Source organism: Phalacrocorax carbo, chromosome Z (assembly GCF_963921805.1).
Source record: "Phalacrocorax carbo chromosome Z, bPhaCar2.1, whole genome shotgun sequence".
In the NCBI taxonomy this organism is placed as follows: Eukaryota; Metazoa; Chordata; class Aves; order Suliformes; family Phalacrocoracidae; genus Phalacrocorax; species Phalacrocorax carbo.
Genome location: NC_087548.1, coordinates 25206453 through 25232308, shown reverse-complemented (window position 1 = coordinate 25232308; position 25856 = coordinate 25206453). Strand labels below are relative to the sequence as shown.

At 36.4% G+C, this 25856-nt stretch overlaps 3 protein-coding genes across 9 annotated transcripts in view; 1 reads left to right on the top strand and 2 right to left on the bottom strand.

The window, feature by feature from the left end:
* SGTB (small glutamine rich tetratricopeptide repeat co-chaperone beta) overlaps positions 1–2262 on the top strand; it is a 27558-nt gene extending 25296 nt beyond the window's left edge. For all 3 annotated transcript variants that reach the window (XM_064439122.1, XM_064439120.1, XM_064439121.1), the window contains exon 11: positions 1945–2262. In XM_064439122.1, the coding sequence (XP_064295192.1) occupies positions 1945–2086 (142 nt within the window). In that variant the 3' untranslated portion in view covers positions 2087–2262. The remainder of the gene's footprint in view (positions 1–1944) is intronic.
* TRAPPC13 (trafficking protein particle complex subunit 13) lies at positions 384–25856 on the bottom strand. Of its 4 annotated transcripts, none has more exons than XM_064439112.1 (13): positions 25715–25856; positions 18985–19053; positions 18027–18126; positions 17358–17442; positions 16508–16635; positions 16298–16370; positions 13161–13205; positions 9680–9697; positions 7378–7511; positions 6008–6206; positions 1893–1993; positions 846–996; positions 384–753 (listed from the first exon to the last, which is right to left on the bottom strand). In XM_064439112.1, exons 1-13 carry the CDS (start codon positions 25758–25760, stop codon positions 649–651), a joined length of 1254 nt encoding a protein of 417 aa, XP_064295182.1. In that variant the 5' UTR covers positions 25761–25856; the 3' UTR covers positions 384–648. The 4 variants fall into 4 exon arrangements, with proteins under 4 accessions (XP_064295182.1, XP_064295183.1, XP_064295184.1 ...); XM_064439113.1 differs by having other exon boundaries at positions 846–993; XM_064439114.1 differs by lacking the exon at positions 9680–9697.
* Positions 21411–25849, bottom strand: SHLD3 (shieldin complex subunit 3). Of its 2 annotated transcripts, XM_064439126.1 has the most exons (3): positions 25715–25849; positions 24438–24525; positions 21411–23489 (listed from the first exon to the last, which is right to left on the bottom strand). In XM_064439126.1, the coding sequence occupies exon 3, from the start codon at positions 23352–23354 to the stop codon at positions 22605–22607; it is 750 nt and encodes a 249-aa protein (XP_064295196.1). In that variant the 5' UTR covers positions 23355–23489; positions 24438–24525; positions 25715–25849; the 3' UTR covers positions 21411–22604. The 2 variants fall into 2 exon arrangements, with proteins under 2 accessions (XP_064295196.1, XP_064295197.1); XM_064439127.1 differs by lacking the exon at positions 24438–24525 and having other exon boundaries at positions 25715–25845.

The window sequence follows — 25856 nt, the reverse complement described above, 5'->3', positions numbered from 1 at the left end:
TGTATTACTCCTTTCCAGAGACTGAGCCACAACCAGCACATTCTCTGGCTGGTACTCAACTTTCTAGCTGCTAGTGCCTCAACAGTGCCAGCTGCACTCTCTCATCATGTGCCTTTATCAGGCTGTAGTTCTTATGGCTGTGTATGTGCCAGGCAAATACACTGCCACACCAGGTACCCGTAAAGACTTCTTTTAGGGGTTTGGATTTCAGGAACTTGTCTGTAAAAGGCCAGTTCCTTCAAACTGAAGGAGTTTTGTCAGACCCACAATTTTAAAAACTCTTTAAATATTTTTTTAAAAAAATCACAAAAGTTAACAAAAATAAGTACAAATCTCACCCCCCTGCCCCAAAGTGATGTTAATGCAATATAATTTGCCAGAGCTATGCTTTTTCCAAAGGCTTTATTTTCAGTAGACAAAATGCATATGAATGTTTTAGAAGATTTTAAAACATTCAAGAAATTCTCAGACAAATTAAATAAGCATAGTTACATTCATAGATATAGTGGGAATTAGTATTGTTTGTACACATTTTGATGTTTTTCAGCTGCAAAAACATCAAGAAGTTGGTCCAAAAATAAAACCCAAACAAAAACCAAAAACCAAACATGCCACCAAAAAGCCGAGCAGAAATAGAGTTTTTTTTCTTCAGCTTTGTTTGACTTCTGAAGAAACTACACAGACTTGTGCAATATCATCATACTCATATGTTCTCTTCAAAAACGTGTCTGTAAGTCTTAAGCCAGAGACACTCTAGAAAGGGAAAATATTTGTAGAAGTTACTAGGAAGAATTACTAAGCTTATAAAACAGCTATTTTATAACAAAACTATGATAAAGACTTACTTGCAATCCCTGCACTGAAGACAACAATGTAAGTGCAAGATGGAGGGATGAACTTGGGTGCAGCTTTCCAAGTTGCCTTCCTGAAACTCCACACCAGTGGATGGAATTAGTATTGCACATCTCTAAAACCAGGTCCATAGTCCTTTCACTGCTAGAGGAAATTGAAAAACAAAAATAAACCTGTGGGCTTTTTTTAAGCATTCAAGGACTGCAGGCATGTCAAAGCATGGTTACTTCATTATTTAGGTTACTATTAATCAAGCATTCATAAATAGTTATAAAGCTGCAAGCAAGATGTACTATGATGCACAGTAATTCAGTTGCATATAGCTCTGACACAAGCATCCTGTCACAGGTTTAGCAACACTGAATAGCATAATAGTACTCACATTTTGGATGGAGTACAAGATTTTAATGAGAAGTATCGGCAGACCAGATACATGCTTTAGTCCCCAGCTTCAACTTCTATTTGAATTACTTCATTTAAATGTCCCTCTCGCAATCCTTTTATAAAGGGCTACTGTAGATCCCAGTGTAAACATAAATCAAGTCAAAACATGGATAAAACCATACAAAAGACTACAGTGATGATGTTTAGTAGGCATTCTAGCAGTGGTGCAAAGCTGGCAGTAAAATCAGACTGGATACAAATAGTGTCATTTATTCTGATAAAGTGACTTGTAATTAAAAAATCCTACACACGTATTTTCTTACTAGTTTTTTAGATTAAGAACAGAGATGACTTGTGATTGAAGTATGGGGTGCGATCTTAAATACTGAAGCCAGTTCCATGGAATTCCACTACAGATTTCTGGCAATCTCCTAGTTCAAATAGTATTAACTGATCATGACAATTATTTTTTTTTGTTTTGGATTATTTAAAATCACTGTAATCCAAAAGATGTGTTTCAAGTAGTTTCATGTTGCTACAACTCATACCAAAGACCAGGTTTGAGTTGTTTCAGGAGAAAGTATTGAAAAATTAAACAAAGACAGCCACAACTTACCCACTCAGGAAAAAGCACAAGAATCACATGATGTCATTACCTGCAATTTGTTATTTTACATGTAATGTCAAAAGGTTCTTCCAAATTTACAGTGTCTGGTATTGTCTCCAAAGAAAGCCTCACATCGCCATAACCGGGAGCCTGAGAAGGTACAAGAATGTTCTCAGATGCTGGATAATAAAGCTGAAGTTTTTACTACTCAAGTTTTCATTTACTGCAACAAGCTTGGAATAAGAGGATTTTGAAGAAAGATGATGAACTCTTCGTGCTTTTGATTTGTACCCAAATCACAGCAGTGCTCCATCCACTACCGATGACCACCTTCTTGATAGTAATAAAGATCATCCTCATCTAAATTGTTAAACCTAAGTTTTTTCATAGAGTTCATATCATTAAAGCTTGAACACCCACACAGTTCCTGAGAAGATCAGCTTTATTCTAAGAACTCTGTTAGGCAGATAATACACCATGGACAACGTTAAGTATAGTTTTCCTGCAAAAACCCACCACTATTCCACATCCTAAGAAATAAGAGATGGTTCATTCTCCTGCCATTTCATTCCTCCAAGCCTCTGCTGAAATAATTGCCACCAGTTAGAAAGGCATGTAACACAAACATTTGTCAACTGTCCAATTCTTCCAAGAGCTGAACACATTTCATATGGTCTACTGACGAGCCTATGATAAATATCTAGTTACTACCAACCAGGGCTGATTCAGGAGGGTAACCTGCAGATAAAAAAGCTTTTGATCTTCAATCCCCATAAATAAATAAGGAAAAAACGAGGGAAAAATTTGTCCTGCCTGACAATGCCTAGTTGTGACACATGCCAATTCTGCCAATAGAGGATGCTGTAGTAAGAGTTACATTTACAGCTTGATTAAAAGATATTCCCAAAGAAGCCCAGAATGCTAACAACTGACAGGCTGGGAACCAGTTTTAGTCATACACAGTTCATTACAGACTGAAGACAGATGACACTTTAGAAAGTGCATTAAACTGGACATGAGAGTGAGCAAAGAGATGTCAAACCGATGGGAGACTTCAGACCAGTCACACAATATAAGTTTGAAACCTTTCAAGAAAGAGAAGTTGTTATCCAGCAGTGGAAAAAGGCACGCTTTCTCAACTGTATTAGGTGGCAGGAAAGAATCTACTGGAAAAATTATACCCAGTTCCCTAAACAACCAGTAGTTTGCCATAACATTAGACTCTTCTTTTTAAGAGAGATATATTAAGGAAAAAAATCCCAACAGTAAAGGCAGTGTTTTATAGAATAAACTTAGCAGCAATTGACCAAATCAAAACAGGATCAGAGCAGATGAGAAGGCCTAAACCAGCACATACCTGTTGGCCTTAACAATGAGATACCTGCAAGAATTGATGGCTAGAGGTAAAGGTCTTACAGTATCACCAAAGGTGTAAAAGGTGAATGTAGTTTTCATTCAGAAATGCGATAATTGCTCACAGTATGGAATCAACTAGACAATTCCTTGCTTGTGCTACTCAAGAATGATGTTCTTTAACTTTGGACTTGGTCTCGTCTTGTCCTGGGCTGAATGCCTGTGAGCAGGTGGCACCCTTGGCATACTGCAGACATGCATCTCTGGTTTAAGGTCACCCAAAAAGAATGCAGTTATGAATTCCAAAATCACTCCATTAAAAAAACCCAAATAATGATGCATGGACATGATCCGGGATACTTGTTTCCAAAGTGCATTCCTGATCTGAACCAAAACATCAATATTGGGCCCAATGTTATTCAGTATCTTCATAAGTGATCTGGATAATGGGATCAAGTGTGGCCTGATGAAGTTTGCTGATGACACCAAATTGAGTGGGGAAGTAGACACTCCAGAAGGGAGAGCTGCTCTGCAGGAAGATCTGGATAGGCTGGAAAAGCGGGCCAGCAAGAACCTTATGAAGTTCAACAAGGACAAGTGTAAGGTCTTGCTCCTGGGAAAACATAACCTGGGAGTGCAGCACAGACTGGGATCCACCTGGCTGGAGAGCAGCTCTGTGGAAAGGGACCCAGGGGTCCTGGTGGACAGGAGGCTCAATATGAGCGACCAGTGTGCTCCTGCAGCCAAGAAGGCCAACAGGGTGCTGGGTTGCATCAAAAAGAGCATCGCCAGCAGAGAGAAAGAAGTCATCATCCCGCTCTATTCAGCGCTGCTCAGGCCACACCTGGAGTACTGTGTACAGTTCTGGTCCCCGCTATACAAAAAAGGATGTGGACAGGCTGGAAGGGGTCCAGAGAAGGGCCACCAAGACAACCAAAGGACTGGGAAGCTGCCACACGAGGATAGGCTGGGAGAGCTGGGTTTGTTCAGCCTTGAGAAAAGGAGGCTCAGAGGGGATTCTCATCACTATGTACCAGTACTTAAGGGGCAGCTACAAAGAAGAGGGAGGCTCCCTTTTTACACGGAGTCCCATGGAGAGGACAAGGGGGAATGGACACAAGTTGCTCTTGGGGAGATTCCGATTGGACACAAGAGGAAAATTCCTCACAGTGAGGACAGTCACCATTGGAATAATCTCCCCAGGGAAGTGGTTGACTTGGCCATGTTCGACACCTTCAAGAGTTGTCTGGACAGGGTGCTGGGCCATCTTGTCTAGGCTGTGCTCTTCCTAGAAAGGTTGGACTAGATGATCCCTGAGGTCCCTTCCAACCTGTGAGTCTGTGAATGCCAGAGGGGCACAGTGCAGGTAAAATTCTAGGCCTGTGGGGGAAACAATGGTTATAGGGCTAGTAAATTGGTTAGGAGGAAAGTGATAGAAGATGAAAGAAGCCTAGAAATAAAATAATCTGACAGCACTTAAAAGATGAGAGGGAGTTACACTGCAACTGAAAGGAAAAAAAAAACCAAAACTCAAAACCTATTTTCTCCTTTTCCAAAGACAGATGTTGCTCAAACTATGCAAAATAGCTCATGTTTCTCCGTTAATCGCTAGCACAAAACAATGATGGATGACTAGAACTAATCCTGGAGCGTGGATGTGTGTTAATCACCACCACATTGAACCTTTAAGAATTGCACTTGAAACAACACGAAGGGATGCAGAGTGAGAGAATACTGATTTAGGGAGGGAAACAAAATCTGTCTTTAGAGAGAAATCATAGGAAAGGTTGTTTGAAAATGAGACTGTTTATTACTTAAAAAACAGACAACAAGTTTCAAAGTTACAGGAGTAAGTTTAGAAAAAAAGGCACTTTCTAATGTGATGGCATTATACAGTTACTTAACACCATAAAAACAAGTTTTAGTGACTTAGCTGAGAATTTACAGGATCCAGGTTCACTTGCCTAGTTCCAATTCAATGTGATTTCCCTACAGAATTGTTCTATTTACTAGAAGATGGGGGCAGGAGGAGAGGCAGAAAACCACTTACAAGCTTCATAAGCTCAGATAAAGATTCAGTTGTCATAGCTTTTTTCACTTCTCTCCCATACTACTCCATCCTCAATTTCTAAGATGCACATCAGGTTTAGGCATTAGAGTAGACAGGCTGTGCAGCTGACTTACAGCATTAAGTTAATGAACAATTTCTAAATCAATCAGAATAGAATGGATTCACTCAAAACTGTGGATATGAAAGATAAACAGTATTATCCTATACATAAAAGTTGTAACTCAAAGCTAAAATGTCTGTATGAATTAGGGAGCAGATTTCTGTGTCAACAGTTAGCATGTTTAAAGGAGTTCTTTGCCAGTGCTTTTCAGTTTGTTGCCAAATGGTATCCAAGAAGTTAATTTTATTCTAACCAATCTATTTTGCTACGTAGGTTACTTGATTCTGGCAATTCAAGTGCACAATCCATTAAGTTACATTGTTCAGTGCTGTGAAAAAAAGGCAGATGTGTGCTATGTGCCAGAAAATAAATCCTCAAGAAAAAAAATGTTGCTATTCTTGTGGCCAAAAGGAACAAGGAAAGCTTTTGTTCAGCTACAGTCCCTTGGAACAGTGTTTTTTTCCACACTTCACTGACCAACTGTATTAAATAACTTTCCAAATGCGTATAGAAATATGAATTCAGAATGCGGTCCAGAAAGTAAGCAGATTGAACTTTTCCTTCAAGTCATTATTATATTGTTCATTGAGTTGCCTTAAAAATGGATGCCAAGTTATACCGATGCATAAGTTAAACTTACCATTCTTTGGAGCTGGCTCGTTTGCAGCCTTCCTCGTTCACCCAGATTAGTTTTCCATACAATGTCTAGTTTACCAATCACTGTTACACCTTTTATTACTCCAGCTTTCTCTGCAAATTCTTGCTTTGGTTTTAGGCAGTATAAGTATTGACGTGTATCCATGGGTTGTAAATATGTCCTTGAGCCAAAAGTAGACTCACTAGAAGAAAAAAAAAAAACACATTGGGTCTTATTTTGAAGTTGTTTTCAGGAAGACTTAAGAACCCAACCTTTTTTCCCCATCCCTCACACCAGTCTTACTGTGTGTATTCTGTTCATGGCAAACACACATAGAATTTTTTTGTGTTTTCACAACAGAAAACAATTCTAGAATTTATGTAGCATCAAGGACCAAGGGGAAAAGAAGAGATTCATCTGAGCCAGAGAGAACTGAGGTGGAAATCCACTTTGCTATGTTATGATTTATTATCTGCCATGTTAGCATTTAAACAACGTTGGTAATTTTACTCTGGCTATTTGGTTCCCTCCCAGAAAAATCTCAGTGTCACAAGCCTAAGATTCCTGTTCAGGACAAGAATCATTACAGTGGATGCAAATAATTTTTAAGAATAGTGCTCCACTACACAGCAGGTGAGCCCTTTGACAGGCAAGACGACACAATTTTCACTTCAGCCCCCACTGCAGAAGCATCCAAACATCAGCTTCTCCAAAAGCCAAGCAACTGCAAATCACAAACAGCCAAAGTTAACTTCTACCCAGATATCACAAGCTTTTGGTCCACAACAGTTTACTGAACACAGTAGAAAATTCTTCTGGTATTTGGTGATTTACTAATTGACACTAAATAGCATTTAATTATTTCTGCATGACAATTTTTTATATTCTAAGATCCTATAAGAGCATTCCACTAATTCACCTTGACTGCTGCCTTGCTAGATCTTGATTAGAACAACTGAAAACAGTTACTGGTCTACTACAAGGAAGCATGGACCAGTCAGATGGCTCCTGTAAGGCTAAATTCATATATACAGAACAAGTCAGAACTAGATGTGGGCTAAATTGTATATAGGAGATACTGAAGAAGTAGTAGTATGTTTTCATGTTACCATGCCATCCATGTTACTAATTATTTGAGGATTAAGCTAGGGGTTTCTCTACTAGGTAGAATTACAGAGTTTTAAGAATAGTTTCTATAAAAAGAAAAAGGTAACAGCTTTTCTAGCTGAATATGTAACAGAAATTTGATCTTTTTAATCAAGCAAAGAAATACAATCCTTCAGTTACAGACAACTCACTAACTGTAATGAGTGTATCTCATGAAATCATAATACCAAGAGTTTCAAAGTCAAATATCCCGAATCTGAACATACCTTTCCCCTGCTGTGTCAACTGTGTTCAGTTCTGCAACATTGTACATCATAGATGGCTCTAAAGAAACCTTCTCCATAAACATTGGAGAGGTAGTGATATTCTGAATCTGAGCTTCCAGAAACACTTCATCTGTCTGAAAAAAAGAACAAAAGCGCAAGTTCATGAAAAATTGATTGGTGTTATTAAAAAGAGCAGACAATCCTACTGTTTAAAAAAGAAGTCACGTGTTTAGTTCATGCCTGCAAATCAAATTAATTAATGCAAGAAAAAAACCTTAATCCCAGTAACAATAGGAGCAAAGTGTTAGTCAACAGGTATCTTGCCAAACAATGGATGTGGGATAATTTTGCTACATTCTAGCTACTGCTTATTTGTAATGTATCAGATCACAACTTCCCAAGAATTTCATCAACTCAATAGCAACTCAAGTTTTAATCCGCATTACTAAAAAAAAGAAAAAATAGAAAAAACAGTAAGGAACTGCAGTGCACAACAACATGCCATGCCAGATTGCTAGTGCATCAAACTGTATAAAAAAAATTAAAATAAGTGTGTGTGTTTTTCTTTAACAGAAGTAAGATAGTTCAGGTATATGCTCTGAGATATTATGATCAAACACTGATGTACTGGCTAAAAAGCAAAAACCAGCCTCCTCTCTCCATCAGCTACATCCTGCCAATGGTTACCAACATTATATGCATTCAACAACTTAAGTAGTGCTCTACCTTCAAAATATCCTGTAAGACATATCTATTAAATGAAGCTAATGCCTGAAGATGGTGTATAAGGACCAATTCTAGTACAGCAATGAAAGCTACACACCGTTAGACTTCAGAAGCTGAAAAGACATGGATCTTGAGGTGTTTTTGCCTCACTGCTTCTGTGACTCTAAAGTCTCAGGATAGAATAACTACAGAAGGCTCAATCTATTAGACATACGAGCCCCTGGAGAAGTGAAAAACAAAATTAAAGATGTGCCAATTAAAAAAAAAAAAGGACGGGGGTACCAAATTTGTATTTAGAACAGAGTAACTGATTCAGGCAGTTGGACTAGATAATAGTTGTAGAATATTTCAGTTGGAAGGGACCTATTCTATAAATTCAGTATGAAGCAGTTTAGGTATTTTGTTATGATGAATAAAAAAAGCTATTTTTATGGGGATGGTGGAAGGAAGCTTACAGTTTCTTTTTAATCAGGGTAAATAAATGACTTCATTATACAAATGGAGTCTTGCTTTTAAATTACAAAATAAAAGTGGGACAAAATAGTAAAAAATCTTTTCAGTCTCAAAAGGCATTGTCTTAGAAGGAAAAAAATACAGAAAGATACTGGAACTATTTGTTGTGCCTCAAAAATGTTAAATACAAACCAGATGATAGTATATATATAGTAATGAAAACTGTGTAAGCTCCATGGCTTAGTGGCAAGACCTCACATTTGCAGAAGGAGCTGGAAATAACCCCAGCTAAAAACATGGCTCTCAGTAATCATGACTACTACCACCTGACTGTCACTTAAATGCATACTATTTATATCCCATAAATCCATTGCTCAAAGTGTACATTTACCCAAAGTTTAGTTTTTTCAATGCAGCAACCATAGGCAGAAATTTAGAAAAAGCCAATCTGAAAGGTTAAAGAAAAAACAAGCAGCATAATGAAAAAGCAAGTTAGTTTGTTATTTCTAAGTTGGTTTAATATCACATTTTTTTTAAATATATCCTTAAGTACTTCAGAAGAATGCAGTTTATTTTAATACTAGGCACACCCTGAAGTGAAATCAGACTGCAGAAGTACTGTACTAACTCATCAACTGTTACATGCAGTTAAAAGTTGGAAAATACAGTTCCAGCTAGTGAAAGGAAGGAAGAATATCCAACTGCTGCTCTCTCCTCAAACCCACTGTCTCCACCAACCAGACTTTAAAAGTCCTGTCACAGCTTACACCAGTAGTGCTGTAGTAAAACATACATTTCTATGGGTCAAAAGCAGGAAAATTTTAGAAGGAATTAACTCTCATTTTCAAATAGCTTAGTCAAATTTTGGTGAGGTATTTTATAGGAGGACCCCCACAAGCAAGAGTCTGTAATAATCAACTTTTAGTTTCAACAATGGGTATTAAAGAAAGAGCTAACCATTTAAATAATTATCTGCACATATAAAGATGAGAAAACATCAGTTCATGTAATGCAGAACAAAAATTGCTTTTCCATTATGTTTTTAAAAGAATGTCAACAAGCACAGAGACAGATAGGCAATTAAAAAAGCATACATATTTATAAAAAAATAAATAAAAGTTACCACAGAACTGAGGTCACTCTAATGGGAAAATAAAAAAGAACACATTAGAGAAATTAGGGTTAAATGTTAAAGCAAAAGGAGGCTAACTTTCAAACAAAATGCATTTCTGCATTTTTTTTGCACCATCTAAACAAGATAGCATTAGTAAGACAGAAACATAAATAAAAATGGATGCAAACAAAGATGACAACTACATTTCTAGTAAGTTATAGCTAGTATGGTTACATGGTTTACTAGCTTTGCTTCAGAACCAATCCAAAGTAGAGCCTAAGGCACACAAGTCAAAGGTAAGATATGGAAGAACAAACTGACCCAAAAAAGAGTTAGTTTTTGAGCAAGTTTAGTTTGTCCTGAATTTAAATCCATGCAACAGGTTGTGTATGAAATGGAAAAACAGTCCTTGTCATTTTACAGATTATTTGAAGTATCCACATATATAAGGTCTCAAAATAAAAATAATGTGGTAATGTGTCTAGCGAAGCTATGACACTTATAAAATTCGGCATAACAAACTCAGGAAAACCTCTTTTTTGAATATCCATCATTCCAAAACCCCAACTTTAATTGCAAACTTTGTTTTCTTAAATGTTTGCATATTTGTCTCCCTATGCATGCTTGCACGAACAGAACCTTTTACAGAGCCTTTTTCAAGGCACACCAAAGTCAGTGACAGACTTTCTACAGACTGGGGCAGGTAATTCATTGTCAGGATTGCAGCAGGTTAGGGCAACAGGGCATGCATTCTATGCACAAATTTCCGTGATCAACTTGATTTGGATGCTACTGCAATATGAGCAACAAGCAAGAAAATTAAGGTTCAGCACCATTCCTTGTCTTAGAAAAAAATGAAATTATGGATTATAATTTCTAGTGGAAAATAACTTTAGTGACAGACTTTATTAATAGATACTATCACATCTGTAATATTAATGATAACAGCTTAACTGGTTAGTCAACCTTTAAAGACCTTTAGTTAACTGACACATGCTAATTTTTTTCCTCCCCCACTCCCAAGGATAACAGCCTTTCTTAATATTCAAGATGAAAGCCTTGGTGCTTTGACAGCAAGGTAGTATCACATACAACACTGAACCAAAGACTTTTCTCTAGATTTTTTGAGTTTGACTTCTGTGTTCACAGCACATAGCAGCACTTTATATATTTTCAGAAATGAAATAGAAATGCTACTATATCAGTTTGCTAAGCAAATGATAATTGCTCAATTAATACAATCAAAAAATCTTAATTTTTTCTTTTTCTCCAATCAATCATAGGGATACTATGGTAATAGGAGTTACATACATTCCTGAACAGGAAGAATAAAAGGCATCAAAACAGTCTTTTAAAACCTTTATGGGGGTGGGGAAAAAAACCCCAAACCAAAAAACCACAAATACCATCTCAGACACCAAAGCATCTCATAGATCTTTATCATCAGGAATTCCTGGCTAACTGAGGAATGGAGTTTATTAAGTTCCTTATCAAGGCCAATCAGTAAAAACTTTGTAAGAAAAGAATACTTTTGATCTATGTCAAAAGTTTGCCCAGAATCTACCTTAAAGAGGTTTTTAGTTCCCTTCCTTATTGTTTCAGCACAAAACAAAATTTAAACATGAAGTATGGAGAGTCAGCAACATTTAAGATACCTGTCCTTCTTTCCCCACCACATATTTTCTATCTCAAACAATAATATAATCCATGCACAAAATTGAGGTTTATTTTGTTCCCAGAGGAATTACCTAGTTTCTTAGGATTATTTTTGTTCTTTAGTCACAGCAGGAGACATTTCCACACATTCTCATTTACAGATAACACCAGTTCTATAAAGCACTTGACAAGTGGTATGTGTACTTATGTTCTGACCCTACTCAGCTATCTTACACCTGGTCAACCAAAGGATTGAAGCCTGTGGCCTAGATACAGGTACCAAGATATTTTTAGGAAAATTTTTTTCTCTTTTCCTTTGCTCTATGATATTTAGATAGCTGATGACCTATGCCTTGATTTACCTTTTGTCTAATAAATTACATACTGTTCTTTCACAGCAAAAAGAAAATCTTTATGGCAAGTTTCCTGCACAGCTCTGAACAAGAGAAATCTTCATATCTGGAGTCCTCGTTTGTAGAGCAGAAGTTCCTATCTGCTATTTCTCCCTTCTGTTTTCTCTATTGATACTGTCAGGAAAGGGAAGAAATATACCTTTCACACCACTATAGCCAAAATCTTGCATTATGAACCCCAGATATGACTATAATGGAGGAAAATAATTAGAACAATAGATTTGGAGACTCTCTGCTTTTCTACATGCAAATACATAGCCCATATATCTGCTTAGTTAAGAACAAACAAGAGGGCAAAATATTTTCTACTTAGCTTAACGAAAGTTATCTTTCAAATCACTAGAATTCCATATATTTTCTTCTCTTTTCACTGACACTTTGGTCTTTTTTCTCCTATTGACTATTCACTGCAACATAAAACACCTACAGCTTCACTCTATCTTTTAAACTTTTTCAAACAAAGAATACTAATGAAGGTTTTCAAACAAATGACTAGCAGTGTGAGAGCTGACCATATTTCAGTGGTTATGGAAAACGTTTAATACTCGCAGTGGAAGCTCTCCAAGTACTTTGCATGTATCAGTGTGAACTTCATACAAGCAATACAGAATACAATGCTCACAAAATTAAGCTACTTGCTCACTATCACAAAGCACTTAAGTGATAGTGATAGAAACAAATACCCTACCATCCTGTATAATGAGAAACTGTGGAAGTTTATACCCTACAACAGAATATATAATGCATATATCTACAAATAAAAAGAATGCTCTATGTAATTTGTAAGAGTTTCCACTGTGTCACCTTCAGTTGAAATTCTTCCCATAAATAGCCAGAGACAGATGCCTAATACAAATATACAAGGCATATATAAGGTCATTTAGTTTTGAAGCACTGTGTGTAACTGCCAGAAACCTGAAGATTAAACTATTGAATAAAGGGGTCATATGTACATTGGAGAAATTTAAACTTAAGTTTCCCCAATTTGAATTTAAATTTCCCCAATTTAAATACAACCCCTCTGTTCAATAATTTAAAGGTAAATTTCCCCAGTCTGGTAAATTATCATGCTTTGTGAATGATTAATTTTCTTACAGTAAGTACTCTATCATCTAGAAATACAAGCAATAACTGAAAGTATTTGAGTTCACAGGAAAGCAGAAAATACACAAAATTGTCAGTCAATTGCATTAAGGTCTGTCTGCTTTAGTTACCTTCTCTTTCCCCCCTTCATCAAAAGTATATCTCTTTTTAAACTAAATGACATAAGCCCACCACCTAATTTTTTCCCTTTAGAACTGATCATCTTTCTCAGAAACATGTACACTTAACAAGCTCTTTGAATTTAATCTAACAACCTAATATCGAGTAATAAACCCAGCACACCAAGACAAACCCAAATACACACAGCTCTCACTTACCTCAGCATTGTAGAATTTGGTTTTCACATCTAGTGGTTTAAGAACCTGAATGCAATGGAAAAAAGGCAGATTGACAGTTGATTACTCTGACAACTTCAGCATAAGCTGCTTATAAGTGCTAGGATCTTCATGAAAGTGTTATTTTTCTTTTTGATCTTACACAGAACAGGTGTATAATGGAATATATGATACAATCAACTCAGCTAAAACCTCACAATTCAGAGTATATACTTGCTGCTTCTTATTTGCACACTGGACTGCTTTTCTACTAAGCAGTTTTCTTAGATGGAAAAAAAAAAATACTTTGTGAGAGGCCACTGCTTAGATGTAGAAAACAGACAAATCCAGTGCACTAAGCAGATCTAAGTCTTTAAAACAACACTACATCCATCTTGTATCCTGAAGTGGTCCACATTTGCTTTCAGGAGTGAGGAAGAACCATATAATAATTTACAAGTCCTTCAGTGTTCTGCAGCAAACAGAAGTTGCTGAGGGCTTCTCTAAAAATAAATGAAATAGAGAACTATTCATGCGATTAGCTTAAGAAGCAAACCATTACTAGACTTCACTTCCTTCTTGAAAATGCAACTGTTACAAGAAATTAAAAAGCCAATAAATAATTTTAATTGCACAAGATTAAATCAGCAAGAGAAAACAATTTGATGATATAGAAGGTGAATAAAGTGTTGGTTCTTAAGTGCTTGAATTTTGTGCATAAAGCCTCTAGAGTTAACACATTCAAATATGAAGGGGATATACACTGATGTAACTGGAAGAAATAATCTTTTATTATACTTGTAAGGAAACAGATTTAAATTATCTTGCTGAAGACGCTTATTTCCCTTTACACAGGGAAACTTTACCTGTGTGTACTGCATCCTGAGACAACCCTGAAGTTCCAAGCTGTGAGCAAATTTTTTAGCCTTGAAGAATTCCATATTAGTCTTCACAGAGATTTTTGCATTGTAACAGGCATAACATTCAAATCTTTCAAGTTCTTATAACTATCTCTCTCTAGTTAGGAAAAAAGCCAAAATTTTAATTTAGGTGCTTGTTATTTGAGTGGATTTTTTCTGCCAAATATTTTGCTTCAGTAAGCTTATTAGTTTCCCTAAATGCTAATGGTATCTCTTTCTGATAAAGAAAGTCTTTCCATTCATTCCAGTAAATTTCAAGTGGCATTTCAGTAAAAATCAAATAATTATTCTGAGTTTCAGTCCCCCCCCTCCTTAAAAAAAAAAAACAACATACAACAAAAAACCACGCAAACCCTAGAAAGGTTCATTCCTTCTCCATATAAACATAACTGTGTCAATTACTCAGAGAAAGCTTTGGAACAGAAAGGTGCTATTGATCCATATTAAACTGCCTAGAATGGTTGAAAAAGAATCTGTTTAAAACCAAATTTAACACCAGTTCACTTTAAAAGAGCCTAGAAAACCTAACTGAAGAAGTTGAGAACCTGTCAAAGAGAAAATGGGATTTTGTTACAAAATAGCTGGTGGCGCCCAGACTGCTGCCAGCCGTCAATTCCCATTGTAAAGGCATTATAGAGTTTTCTGTAACGTTTTTTTTTGTTTATTCTCAGATTTTCTAGCTGGTGTCTCCACATCAAATTTTAAAAGTAACAACCAAAATTGCTCAGTGAAGTGTTTTTCTCATAATGAATCAGAGGGTATTCATAGAATAGTGTTAAAACCTATACATACTTTAAGAAGCTCTTATGTTTCACTCTTTGAAGGAAGAGCTTTCAAATTTGACAGATAGCTGGCCTCAGCTATTTTGCCATTGAAATTGCATGTGCTGGATTCAGTTAAAAAACACAGAAATTATAATATGCGTTTAGACCCCTGAAAAATGTACACAAGTAAGTTTCCATATCAAACCTAAAGGAGACAAATCAACATCTTGAACAAGGCTCTGGCAAGAACAAGGGTAGGGAGGAAAGCGATGAGAACTGGAAGCCTGCAGATGCATACGTTAGTGATCAGGTAAAGCCTAGAGGGGACAGAGGGACAGAATACTCCTGGGGCGCAAGAATGGACAAATTCAAAGGAAAACAATTTCACAAGGACAGCAAGACAAAACACTTGAAGATGAAAATCAGCTTCAGTAAAGATGAAGAAATGCTGCAGAGTTTCTGGGTTCACAGGAGAGTAACATGAAAATTGATATGGAAAGTTTTTCCCTAGGGTTGTCTGGAAACACCGTTGACTAATCAATACCTGCCATTTCAACGCTCACAAGTACTAACAGCACTTGGGTGTTCTTCGTCTATAGCACATGGCAATTTAGCCTTCTAAAGACTGAAGTGCTGTTTTTCTTAAGTATCTAGATAGAATTCGAGAAAAGAGCAAAATGAAATGACCTGCAACTTGCAAAAGATACAGGTCTCAATTATATAATGCTCCTGTATTGCCAGACACTCTGACAGTGTCTAAAAATGTGCTCAGTGAAGCATGTCACCTAATCCTCCACTCTGTGGGAAAGAGCCCAAAATTATCCAAGTCTCGGCATACTTCTCTAAAAAATAAGCACCTACTACATACACAGCTTAAATAGACTCTTTCCTGCCAGAACCAGTTCACAGGTAACGGTAATTTCCTACTTACCTCAAGCCTTAATTTTGTGCAGTGGAACAAAAGGTTTCAAATCTATCAGTTACTTCTGTGTGTATTAGTCAGATGTAACTCTTTAGACTTCTTTGCTTAGTTCCCTTTAAAAAACCAAGCCACTAAGTTCCAATTTTAAAAAACGTTACACACACTAAAAGAGAAATCAGAATTTCACAATCTAAACTAAACTAAAAAAAGTCAGAATAAACAATACTTGTTTAAAAATAATCATAAGGCTGGCTGCTAAAAAAAGGTTTTTTTAAAGAGTAAGTTTTTTTTTCTCAATAAAGGAATAAAAATTACAAGATGTAATACTTATTACTTCTGAAATGTTTAACTGCATGGTCATTAGAAACCATCAGTTCATGTGAAGTTTGAAGCGACAGGTTTTTATCGGTTCACTTTAGAAACTCAAACAGATTTTTAGTATGTAAAAGCACTTTTGAAGTATCAAATGTTTTAAAATGGGTTTTCCAGACTCCTTTACTTATTAAAAGTAGAGTAGACTACTTTTTGCAATACCTGAAATTTGAAGAACTTTCTGAAGTACATCTTCTCTCCTGTCTGCGTAGTGTAACTTACTGCACAAACTAAGCTGAAAGAAACAATTTAAAAAAAAAATAATCTTGAATTACTTTAAATCTTGTGCCTACATCAAAGCAGCAACACAACAGCATGCATATGCTGCAGTTTCGTTTAAGCTCATTTAATCATGGAAAATTTAAACCTTACATGTGTGTTCCTATCTCCTTTACTTCATGATGGATCACGTCATCAATGCAACAGTCAGGTTTAAGTTCTGCCACTGCAGCACTAGAAGCTGAAAGGTTCAAGCGCTGAGAACTTGTCTGAAGATCAGCCTGGGGACAGAAAAACAAAGCACTAGTTAGAACTGCAGCTGCTTAAAGCAATCTAAGGAAAAATAACCTATGTTATAAAGTACTAGGTTCCACTGAGCATTTTATACCCTACATGCTTTTATGCATATAATTAAGATTTGTTAAGATTATGAAATACTTGTCAAAGGTACAAGTTCTAAAATATATATCTAAGTGGTCCAAACCTTTAATATGCAGCTTATAAAATCTCTATTTACTTTTTATATTGAGTTCCACAATGAATTCTGGAATTTCTATTCTCAACATGTTATTTGGTCAGCAGAAAATACAAAAGAAATTATGCACTAGAAAAGAACTCAACCAAAGTATAAGCAAAATACAAGTCAATACATGCCTTACAGAGACTTGCTTTGATGACCTTGTTGAAAGTGCAAGTGGGCAAATATAACACTAATTTTTTAGCCATGGAAGTTTTGCTACACCAATTGTCCAGAGAAGCTTAATAACTTATCCATTTTTTTCATACAATCCTAGTTTCCCATTTTAATCTTTAAATATGTGTATCTATTTCTATTTTTATGGCTTGTTGTTTCCGATTTCCAGGTATATTTTCTGGATTGGAAGAAGTGACAGATATTTCTTGAAGTCCACATATTAGAATTAAACATACAAGATATTGTAAGAAAACATACTCAACATTTTATTTTTTTATAAAGCCAGTGAGCAGATTTTTCTTCACATACCTTCACCAGTATGTCCTTGACAACTTGATTGCTATCATTGTGTACACTAATGTAACTGGAAAAAGTCTCTCCCAGAAATATATTTCTGTGTTTAAAAAAAAAAATGTTCAGTAACAGTTATTTATAAAAAAACCCTGAATATTTCATTGAAACCCTGGTAATTTCTAATTAAAAAAATATATATACACACATGCACGCACACACGTTTGCCAGACCAAATTGTAAACCTACACTGACATTTTCACATCATACTTCTAAATGTTATCGTTCTAAGACAAACAACTTCAAAAGAGAACAAACAAATCAATTTTCTTCCAGATAAAAATCTCAGAAGAATAAGGAAGTGGCTTATACTACCCACAAAAAATCACTGTAGTAAACTCTGTTAGTATAAGATCTGGTTTATAGTAGTGTGATACCTTAGAAATTTGCCTATAACTGCAAATTTCTTCCAACTTGCAATCCTTTTTTACATTCAGAGTCAGGCTACAGACAAGGAATATCAGGCAGCACCCATTCATATATTTTGTCACATTATAAATCAAGACAGAGATAATTTTTAAAACGATTGAACAGCTCACTGCATAACAATGATATTCCAAAAGAAAAGTAATAAACTTATTACTGTTAAGTTACTTGCACGTTACAGATAAAATAATCCATTCTTACCCAAAATTTTGAGGCAAAGTCAGCATTTCTCCTAGCATCAAATTTTCTGCTCCCTTTACAGTAGAAGGATCATCTTTCATTAGCTGGTTAAATAGATTACCTGTAGAAATACCAAATTGCTGGTATCTAAATATTTCCTAAGTCTAAAGCTTTGTCTACATTTCAGTTACAAGACTTAATCATTTATTTAGGTACAATTTATTTTAGACATGCTAATTTTACAAACAACTTGTTTAGGGATGAAATACATATCTATAGGCCTGTCTATAAATTATAGCTCACTTCTAGGCATTTGTGTCCAATAAATCATTCAGTATATGCACTGAAGGGCACAATCCCAAACGTATTGCTCAAATTAACATTAAACTTTACAGGAAATTCTGCCTGAGTAAAGCACATTACATGACAGAAGTAATCAACCCACCGTACTTTCTTCCCCCGATTGCTTTGTATTTCTACAGGATCATTTTTTCTTGAATCTTTCCTTTGCCTCTTTCTTGCACTTGACTTCTAGACTGCAGCTATTACTGGGGGACAACCCAAGCATTTCCAACTTATGACTGTACACCAAGCATAACACAATTCAAAAGCAGTGATTCTTGCAAAATAATTTTCCATAGAACATTCACGTCTTGGTTCTAATTACCAGGGTATTTTCTCCACATAAAGAAGATAGTAACATCAAACTTTCTACAATAACACATTTCTCTTCCATCTTGTGTGTTAATTGCTCAGACTTCGATGCCACATGTTTGCAATATAATCACCAAGCTTTCAAAGCTGTAGGTCAAGGGTCAGAGTACACCTTGGTATTTTCCTATAGCTATTACTGAACACAAAATATATCACAGTTTCAGACTACCATCTTATGTAAGACTCCTCAGACATCTAAGCCTCAGATGCTCACATTGCATAAACCTGGTAACACATACATAATCAATCAGTAGAAAAGACATACCTGGCAAATCTCTTTCTTCACAAGTCACCGGAACATTAGTGAATAAAGTAGGTTTGGTTAGCCTCATCACTGCAAAAATCAGAAAATAAACCATAAGACAATGAAACAAGTATTTTTGATTATTTTTTTTTTTAAAGTATAATTTTTCTTGCTCTCCTTCCACCAAAATGCCCTCAACCACCAAATCTTAGCCTGAAAAAGGGTAACAACTTTTTGGATCACATGGCCTTTTTCAACATAAAAAAGGCCCACTACTCAAATCCAAGAGCACTGGAGATGCCATTGTTCCCTCTTGCTTTATTCCCCATGTACATTAACATCTACTGCTTTCAATCTTATGTGCTAAAGGTCTTATACCTTTTATAGTGTTGAGTACTTTGTGGCCTTCAGAAGCGTACCAGTTTCATTTTTTTGTGGACTCTTCTAGGCTAAGCACCTGTTCTGTGATCCTGGTTTCTCTAGTGTGGGACATGATGACTAATACAGAACCTTTCAGTCAAAATCCAGGCTATAAGGAATTGCATTTACACCCTACTCTCCAAAATATACACAAGATAAAGTTACAAGTCTAAAAGCGTACATTACCTACACAGCCACTTTTTCTATTAGTCACAAACTTTAAACTCAAGCCAGCAAAACCATCACAAACACCTCAGGAACACACACACACACACACACACACACACACATTTTATCAACACCGACAAAATCAAAATCATTGAGATCTTGCTATTAAAAAACCATCTACTTCAAGAAAGCGGTATTTTCAAAGGCTATTTTAACTCAGAATACTCAAAATGATATTATTTTTATTTGTATTATGGATTTAAGATGTTGCTTCTTAAAATAATCCCTTCCTATTCATATAAATCAATGGCCCTAATCTTGCATATAGCTTCTCATGAAAGCATTCGCACGAAGCAAAATTAAGCATTTGTAGCCTTAAGTGTTGATCTGAACATGTAAAAATCACTGATTTGTTTTCCTTCAAAACTTAATAAACATAAACCCATGTAATTTCTGAAAATTAAAACAAAAAAAAGAAACTAGAAGTATTTCTCTTGCAGGAAGTTAATCAACATTCTTGCACTGATGTATGTATTGTCCTTTTATCTTCATTGTACTTTTGTACATCTTATATGTCTGGTAAGCATTCACTATTTCCAGTTGTGTAAAACATTCAGTTATTTTGATATATATTTGGGTGTAGTGGCCTGTGTTGGTTCACAAGAACTTACGCTACAGTACAGACCTATGCAAGTTAGTGTTGACAAAAACGTATCTCACTTTTCACATAAATAAAGCTCATACATTATTTTTGTTATGGTGAAAAGTTGAAAAACATGACCTCTGAAGGCTTAGAACCATGAGGTAAATAAAAAGCCCCAAAATATACAAAACAGTAAATGGAGAAGCAGATTCAACACTGAAAATGAAAAAGATAAATACTGAATTATATATGCATATGAACTAAGTATTTCTGCAACGGTTCAAAATGAAACTCTGGATTTCAGCTTGTACATTGGTGATATGCAGGACTAGTAATTCTGTAGACACCAAATGTGGTGTTCACTTTTTATTGCACGACACAGCTGAGGTGCTCACAGCTAGCAGTGCACACATTATTTGCACACAAGCCAACCCAAAGCAGCAGAAAGCTGACAGCTACCACTGAACAGTGACACCCGTCTCCTGTTTAGTAAGATGTTTGTTTAGCTCTTTTGCCAGTATATTAAATAAATACAGTGGGACTGCATTACTTGCAGTTACCTAATTTTATTCAACTGTGCAGTAAGCCCATATAAGGTAGTACTTGCTGACTGTTTCTAAAGGAATAGTTACACATCAAGTTTAGTCACATTTAAGAAAATAAGTAAATCATGGAATGGAGTCAAAACACAAGTAAATTAATATATGTCGGTTTTTATATTTACAGGACTACTAAATTAGCATTACAAAATATTGTATCTTTGCAGGACAACCTCTGATGTCTTTTCTTTTAAAATCCTAGCCACAAAAGCCAACATTAAATAAAACTCAAATCATGCTACACTCTACTCAATTATATTTTTTAAAATGCTGATGCACAAAAACTTTGTTACTGTTAGTGTTAAGCTCAGAAAAACCATTTCAATGAAACAGCTTGGCGATATAAGCTTTGAAACTAGTAATGACTGTCAGTTATTCTAGACAGCATTTTACATCAATTTTGCTGAGTGGTAATATTACTAGTGTCACAAACATCCCAAATGTCAACACAAAACCCCTTTAACATTCAGTCAAAGTTTAGAAATGCATGTCAATTATCTAAATGGAGCAATATCCTTAACTTTAAACTACAAAAAGATATGTAATGCCTATATTAAAATATAGTTATTCCAACATAAGGATGTCATCAAAAGAAGAATATAAGTAAGAGTCCAAGGGGATTTTACTTAGTTTATTTACACATGCAGATCTCTGATCAAATAAAAGTACACATAAGTGTAACAGTGTTAATGATACTCTAACAATCCACAAATACCAGTGACTAATTTTTCCTCTTTTTCAGATGCCACAGACCATGACCTCCAGCTACAGCAAAGCTGGAATTAGTCAGAGTGCCTAAGAGAAATACATACCCTTGCAGTCATACCAACCCCAGTTTAACTGCTCTACTGACCTTCCAAACATTGCACTGAGCAGGGACAGCATGACCTTGGAACACTTTATTCTCTCAGGTGACAAGAAGTCATGCTGAACTCAGCCTTTTATCACCATAAAACACATTCAAATCCTCAGAGACCTTCCATAGTGACAACAGAAATTTACAGATAGAAATATGGTTTCTTAATTTCCTGACCTGTAGCTGGAAGTTAGTGCTTCCTTGTTCCCCAATACAATTAGAGACAGAAGGCCAGAAACTCCAGGGGAAAAGAAATCTTACTACTAAAGTAATAAAGCAGCAAATACTAAGTTGTTCGTTGTTTTTCAGCACACTGCTTCCGCTGAAACTTTCATTAATATTTCTGGGAAAATACAGATAACGTTACTAAGACAGCACAGACATGCAATAGAAAGTAAGTATGTTTTTCATGCAAGGGCTATGCCTTCATTTAAAAAATCCACACACTACTTTCAGGAAATAATCAGGTCTTGAAAGTCTCAGTATCAAAAATAATTACAGATCCTTACAGCAGTCTATAAGATCCTACATATACAGATCCTTATATACTCACTTTAAAATATTTTTCTTTCCCCTAGTTTCAAAGAAGCATAGTGAGGATGTACTTTGCTTCACTGAAAGCAAGTTTTATTGTCTGATACAGCTTGCAATAGTAGCCTGGAATTTTTATTTTCATTTTTTCCCTTTTGACTACTGAGGTAGAAAAAAAAGCTATGAAATGCAGTACTAAGCCAAACAGAAACTTACTAACCTTAATAGAACCATTCATAAGTCTCCGGGCAAAACAAAGTTAAACAAACATAGTTAAAAAACTCTAGCAAAGTAATACTAAGTAGATTTTTTGCTCATAATTTTATAAATTGTTCTAAAGTTTGTATATTCTAAACTATTTAAAGGCTCTAGTACTTCAGACAGCGATTTTATTACCATACAATTATGAACTTCTATTTTACAGTTATAAACTAAATATAATTCCAAATTTATGGACAAGCAAATTCATTTTATCAGTAAGGCTTAGCTTTTCCCTAAGAATATTTCTAACATATTCACAGTATAATATATCACAGAAAATCCATATCTGTCCTACAGATCTTTGGAAAGTAGCATTGCAATATGGTAATTCATTCTGCCTGATGAGTTTATTCAATTTTATCCAGATGTCCTCCAAATTCTGATTATTACAATTAGATTGTTCAATTGCCCACTTTGCTCTATAAAATGCATGCAGTTTTAGTCTTTCCAAATTATTTTGTAGTTCTTGAGATAAAGGAAGAATCTTTTCTTTAAGCTTAGGGTTAGGCAGAGAGACACTCCAAGACCTTTTCAATTTTTGTTTTCCATTACATGGTGATTCTCCTTGATTCTCCAGGTTGATTGGCCTGTGAACAGTTTGTGCTTGGATTAAAGTCTGCCCGTATTTCATGTTAGACTGAAACTCAAGGAGATTTTTTGTGCAGTCATAATCAGGAGATCCTGTAACGTATTCTGAAGGCGTAGAAAGCTGTTTCAATTCTTCTGCTTCCTCACAAGAAATAACAGGTGGCCGCTTTTTTGGCTTGAGGGTAAGTCTGTATAAGTCATTTGGAAACCAGGGTGCAAATCTTGGTAAGTGACGAATGGGAAACTCTTTCACTGCTGCTTCTGCAAATTTCTGCAGTTTTATTAGATCTCTCTGATGTGGTCGATAATGCAAGATTACTTCCATGCTTGCACAGGAGGAATCCAGTTATTCTTAAGAATATGAACAGCCTCTTGATCAGGATACTCAAATCTAGACTGAAACATCTTATTTACAAGACTTTCCTTGCCCCATGCTGCAAAGATCAGTGGAAAACAGGACCTAAAGCAGAAGTGTTATAAAAAAAATAAGATACTACCATATTAAGAAAAACACTGCTAGGATATTTTACAAAAAAGCAACATGTAGTAAAGAGAAGCAAAATATGCATCAAAAGTCTACTTTATCAAGGCTGACCATTTCTGACTGTTTTCCATCATTACCAGTGTAACTTCAGGACACTAAACATTATCTGTATGCACAGTTTACTTAACATTGTCCAGCCCAAGGATATTCTTTTACTGTCCCCATCTCATATCTGCCATTATTCTTGCTATATTGCTGTGATGCATATTAAAAGGCATACAATTACTGGCGCCTTTTTTTTTTTTCTTCAATTTACCAGACAAATCTGTTTTTTAAAAAAGTGCTTTCCTCCTACACTTCAACCAGGGCATATAAAGCAACTAGAAAACACACGTGTTACAAAAACCCTTCCTGAAATAGTATTGACCAACATGTCAGGTTTTAAAGTCACAAGTTTAAAAGGAAATTAAAGGCAAATTAAAGTCATCCAATTCCATTTCATATCAGAACTACATATCTGGTTTTAGTCTCAGAGCTTCTGAGCAATACATGCAGCCACCCTTTTAGTCATTAAGGACCTGATAATGACTTAATTTATTAGAATTTCAGAATAACTAAAAGACTCGTTACGTCCTTAAGGACTTCATACTTCTATTCACCATTGCTTTCTTCCATACAAAGATTATATTAAATGGGAGTGGGGGCAGGAGGAAGAACTACAAACACTACTATGAAACATGAACATGCACATTCCTGCTCTCCTGTTTCTCCCCCGTAACAAGCATGCAATGATTTCAGGTTCCCTGCCAGAGACCAGCAATACACAGTGATAAAAAAAAAAAAATCAATAAAATCTAGGATTGCTTAATCGTTACACAGTCAAATTTTATTTAAAATAGTCACAATGCAAAGAAACTCTGGTACCTTTTTTACTTCTTTTTTCACTTTTTTGTCTTCTTACAGCCTGGACACTGCACCAAATTCAACATGAGCCCACAGATTATATTGGTTTCTTACAAAAGAAAAATGACCCATCATAAAACTTTTTGCTTTGAATCAATATCAAAATGCATTTGTAACGTCAGCTGATGTTTAATGTTCTATGCGGTTTTGCTTTGTTTTGTGTGTGTACATATACAGAAAAGACCTTATTGATCTTTGAACTATCTTGAACAGATTTTACTGTGACATGCAGACACCATTAAAAACCCTCTCCAGAAGTGTTGTAAATCTAGTAAATGCGTACAAGACAGGCTCTGAAGTCATCTACACACCTGCACTACTTTATCGACCTGAGCGGCCTCAATGATTTAGAATGCTTGCTGAACTGAGATTTTAACCAACTATTTATTACTCCTACATAACTAGCAGCATGTGTTTTATGAACAAGCAGGGTTAGGAGAAAAAAAAAAAGGTAAATATTACGACTGTTGACTGAAATAAGGTGAAAGTGGAATCAGGCTTTTCAGGGTTTCAATGGCTGACTTACTAGTACCCAAGTGCCAGCAGAGATGATCAAATTCTTTACAGGGCTCTCTTGATTTCTGCATTAATTCTTTAAGGTATGTGAGAGATGTACACATTTTTATTTTCACTATTTGTGATGCCTGAATCAAGGAGGCAAGCTGTGCATTAAGCATGAGGTTAAAGGGGCAAAACCCATTAAAAGTTGGGGCGGGGGAGGGGGGGGAAATGAACAAATAAGAGAGACAGCAAGAAACTGGAAAGGAAGATTTCAGAAAATATTGTCCTGTAACTGCTGAACGCCCTGTGACAATTGGAAATACCTCGAACAGCCTCGCTGGCGCCATCACGCAAGGTGCACACCCATGTGCGGGACCCTGTCACCTGCACCAGCTCGCACACACAGACGGACACGCATATCACAGACAGACACACACACCGCCTCCTTTGGCCCCGGGACACCTCCCGCCCTACTCGACCTTCTTCTAGAAGGGAGAGAACAACCAGCCTCGCCTCCAGAACGGACACGGTGTTTCACAACCCGGAGCCCGCCCCGCCTGGGCCCGGCCGCAGCGACCCGCCTCTCCCCCAGGCCCGGCCCGCCTCATCCCTCAGGACCGGGCCCGGAGCAAGGCCAGGCTCAGGGCCGTGCAGAGGCGGGCCCGGGCGCTACAGCCGCTGCAAGAGCGGCCTAGCAGGGCGGGCGAGGAGGGAGCGGCGGGCCGCACTGTCGATACCTTTCAGAGCCAGCAAGTGCTCCTGCTTGGGCTGGTTAACATCCATGTCGCCAGCCTCCCTTCACCCCTCCGGCAGGGCGGACCGCTGTCGGCTGACAGAATACGCTCGGCCGGCGGAGACGGGATGAACCTGCAACCAAAG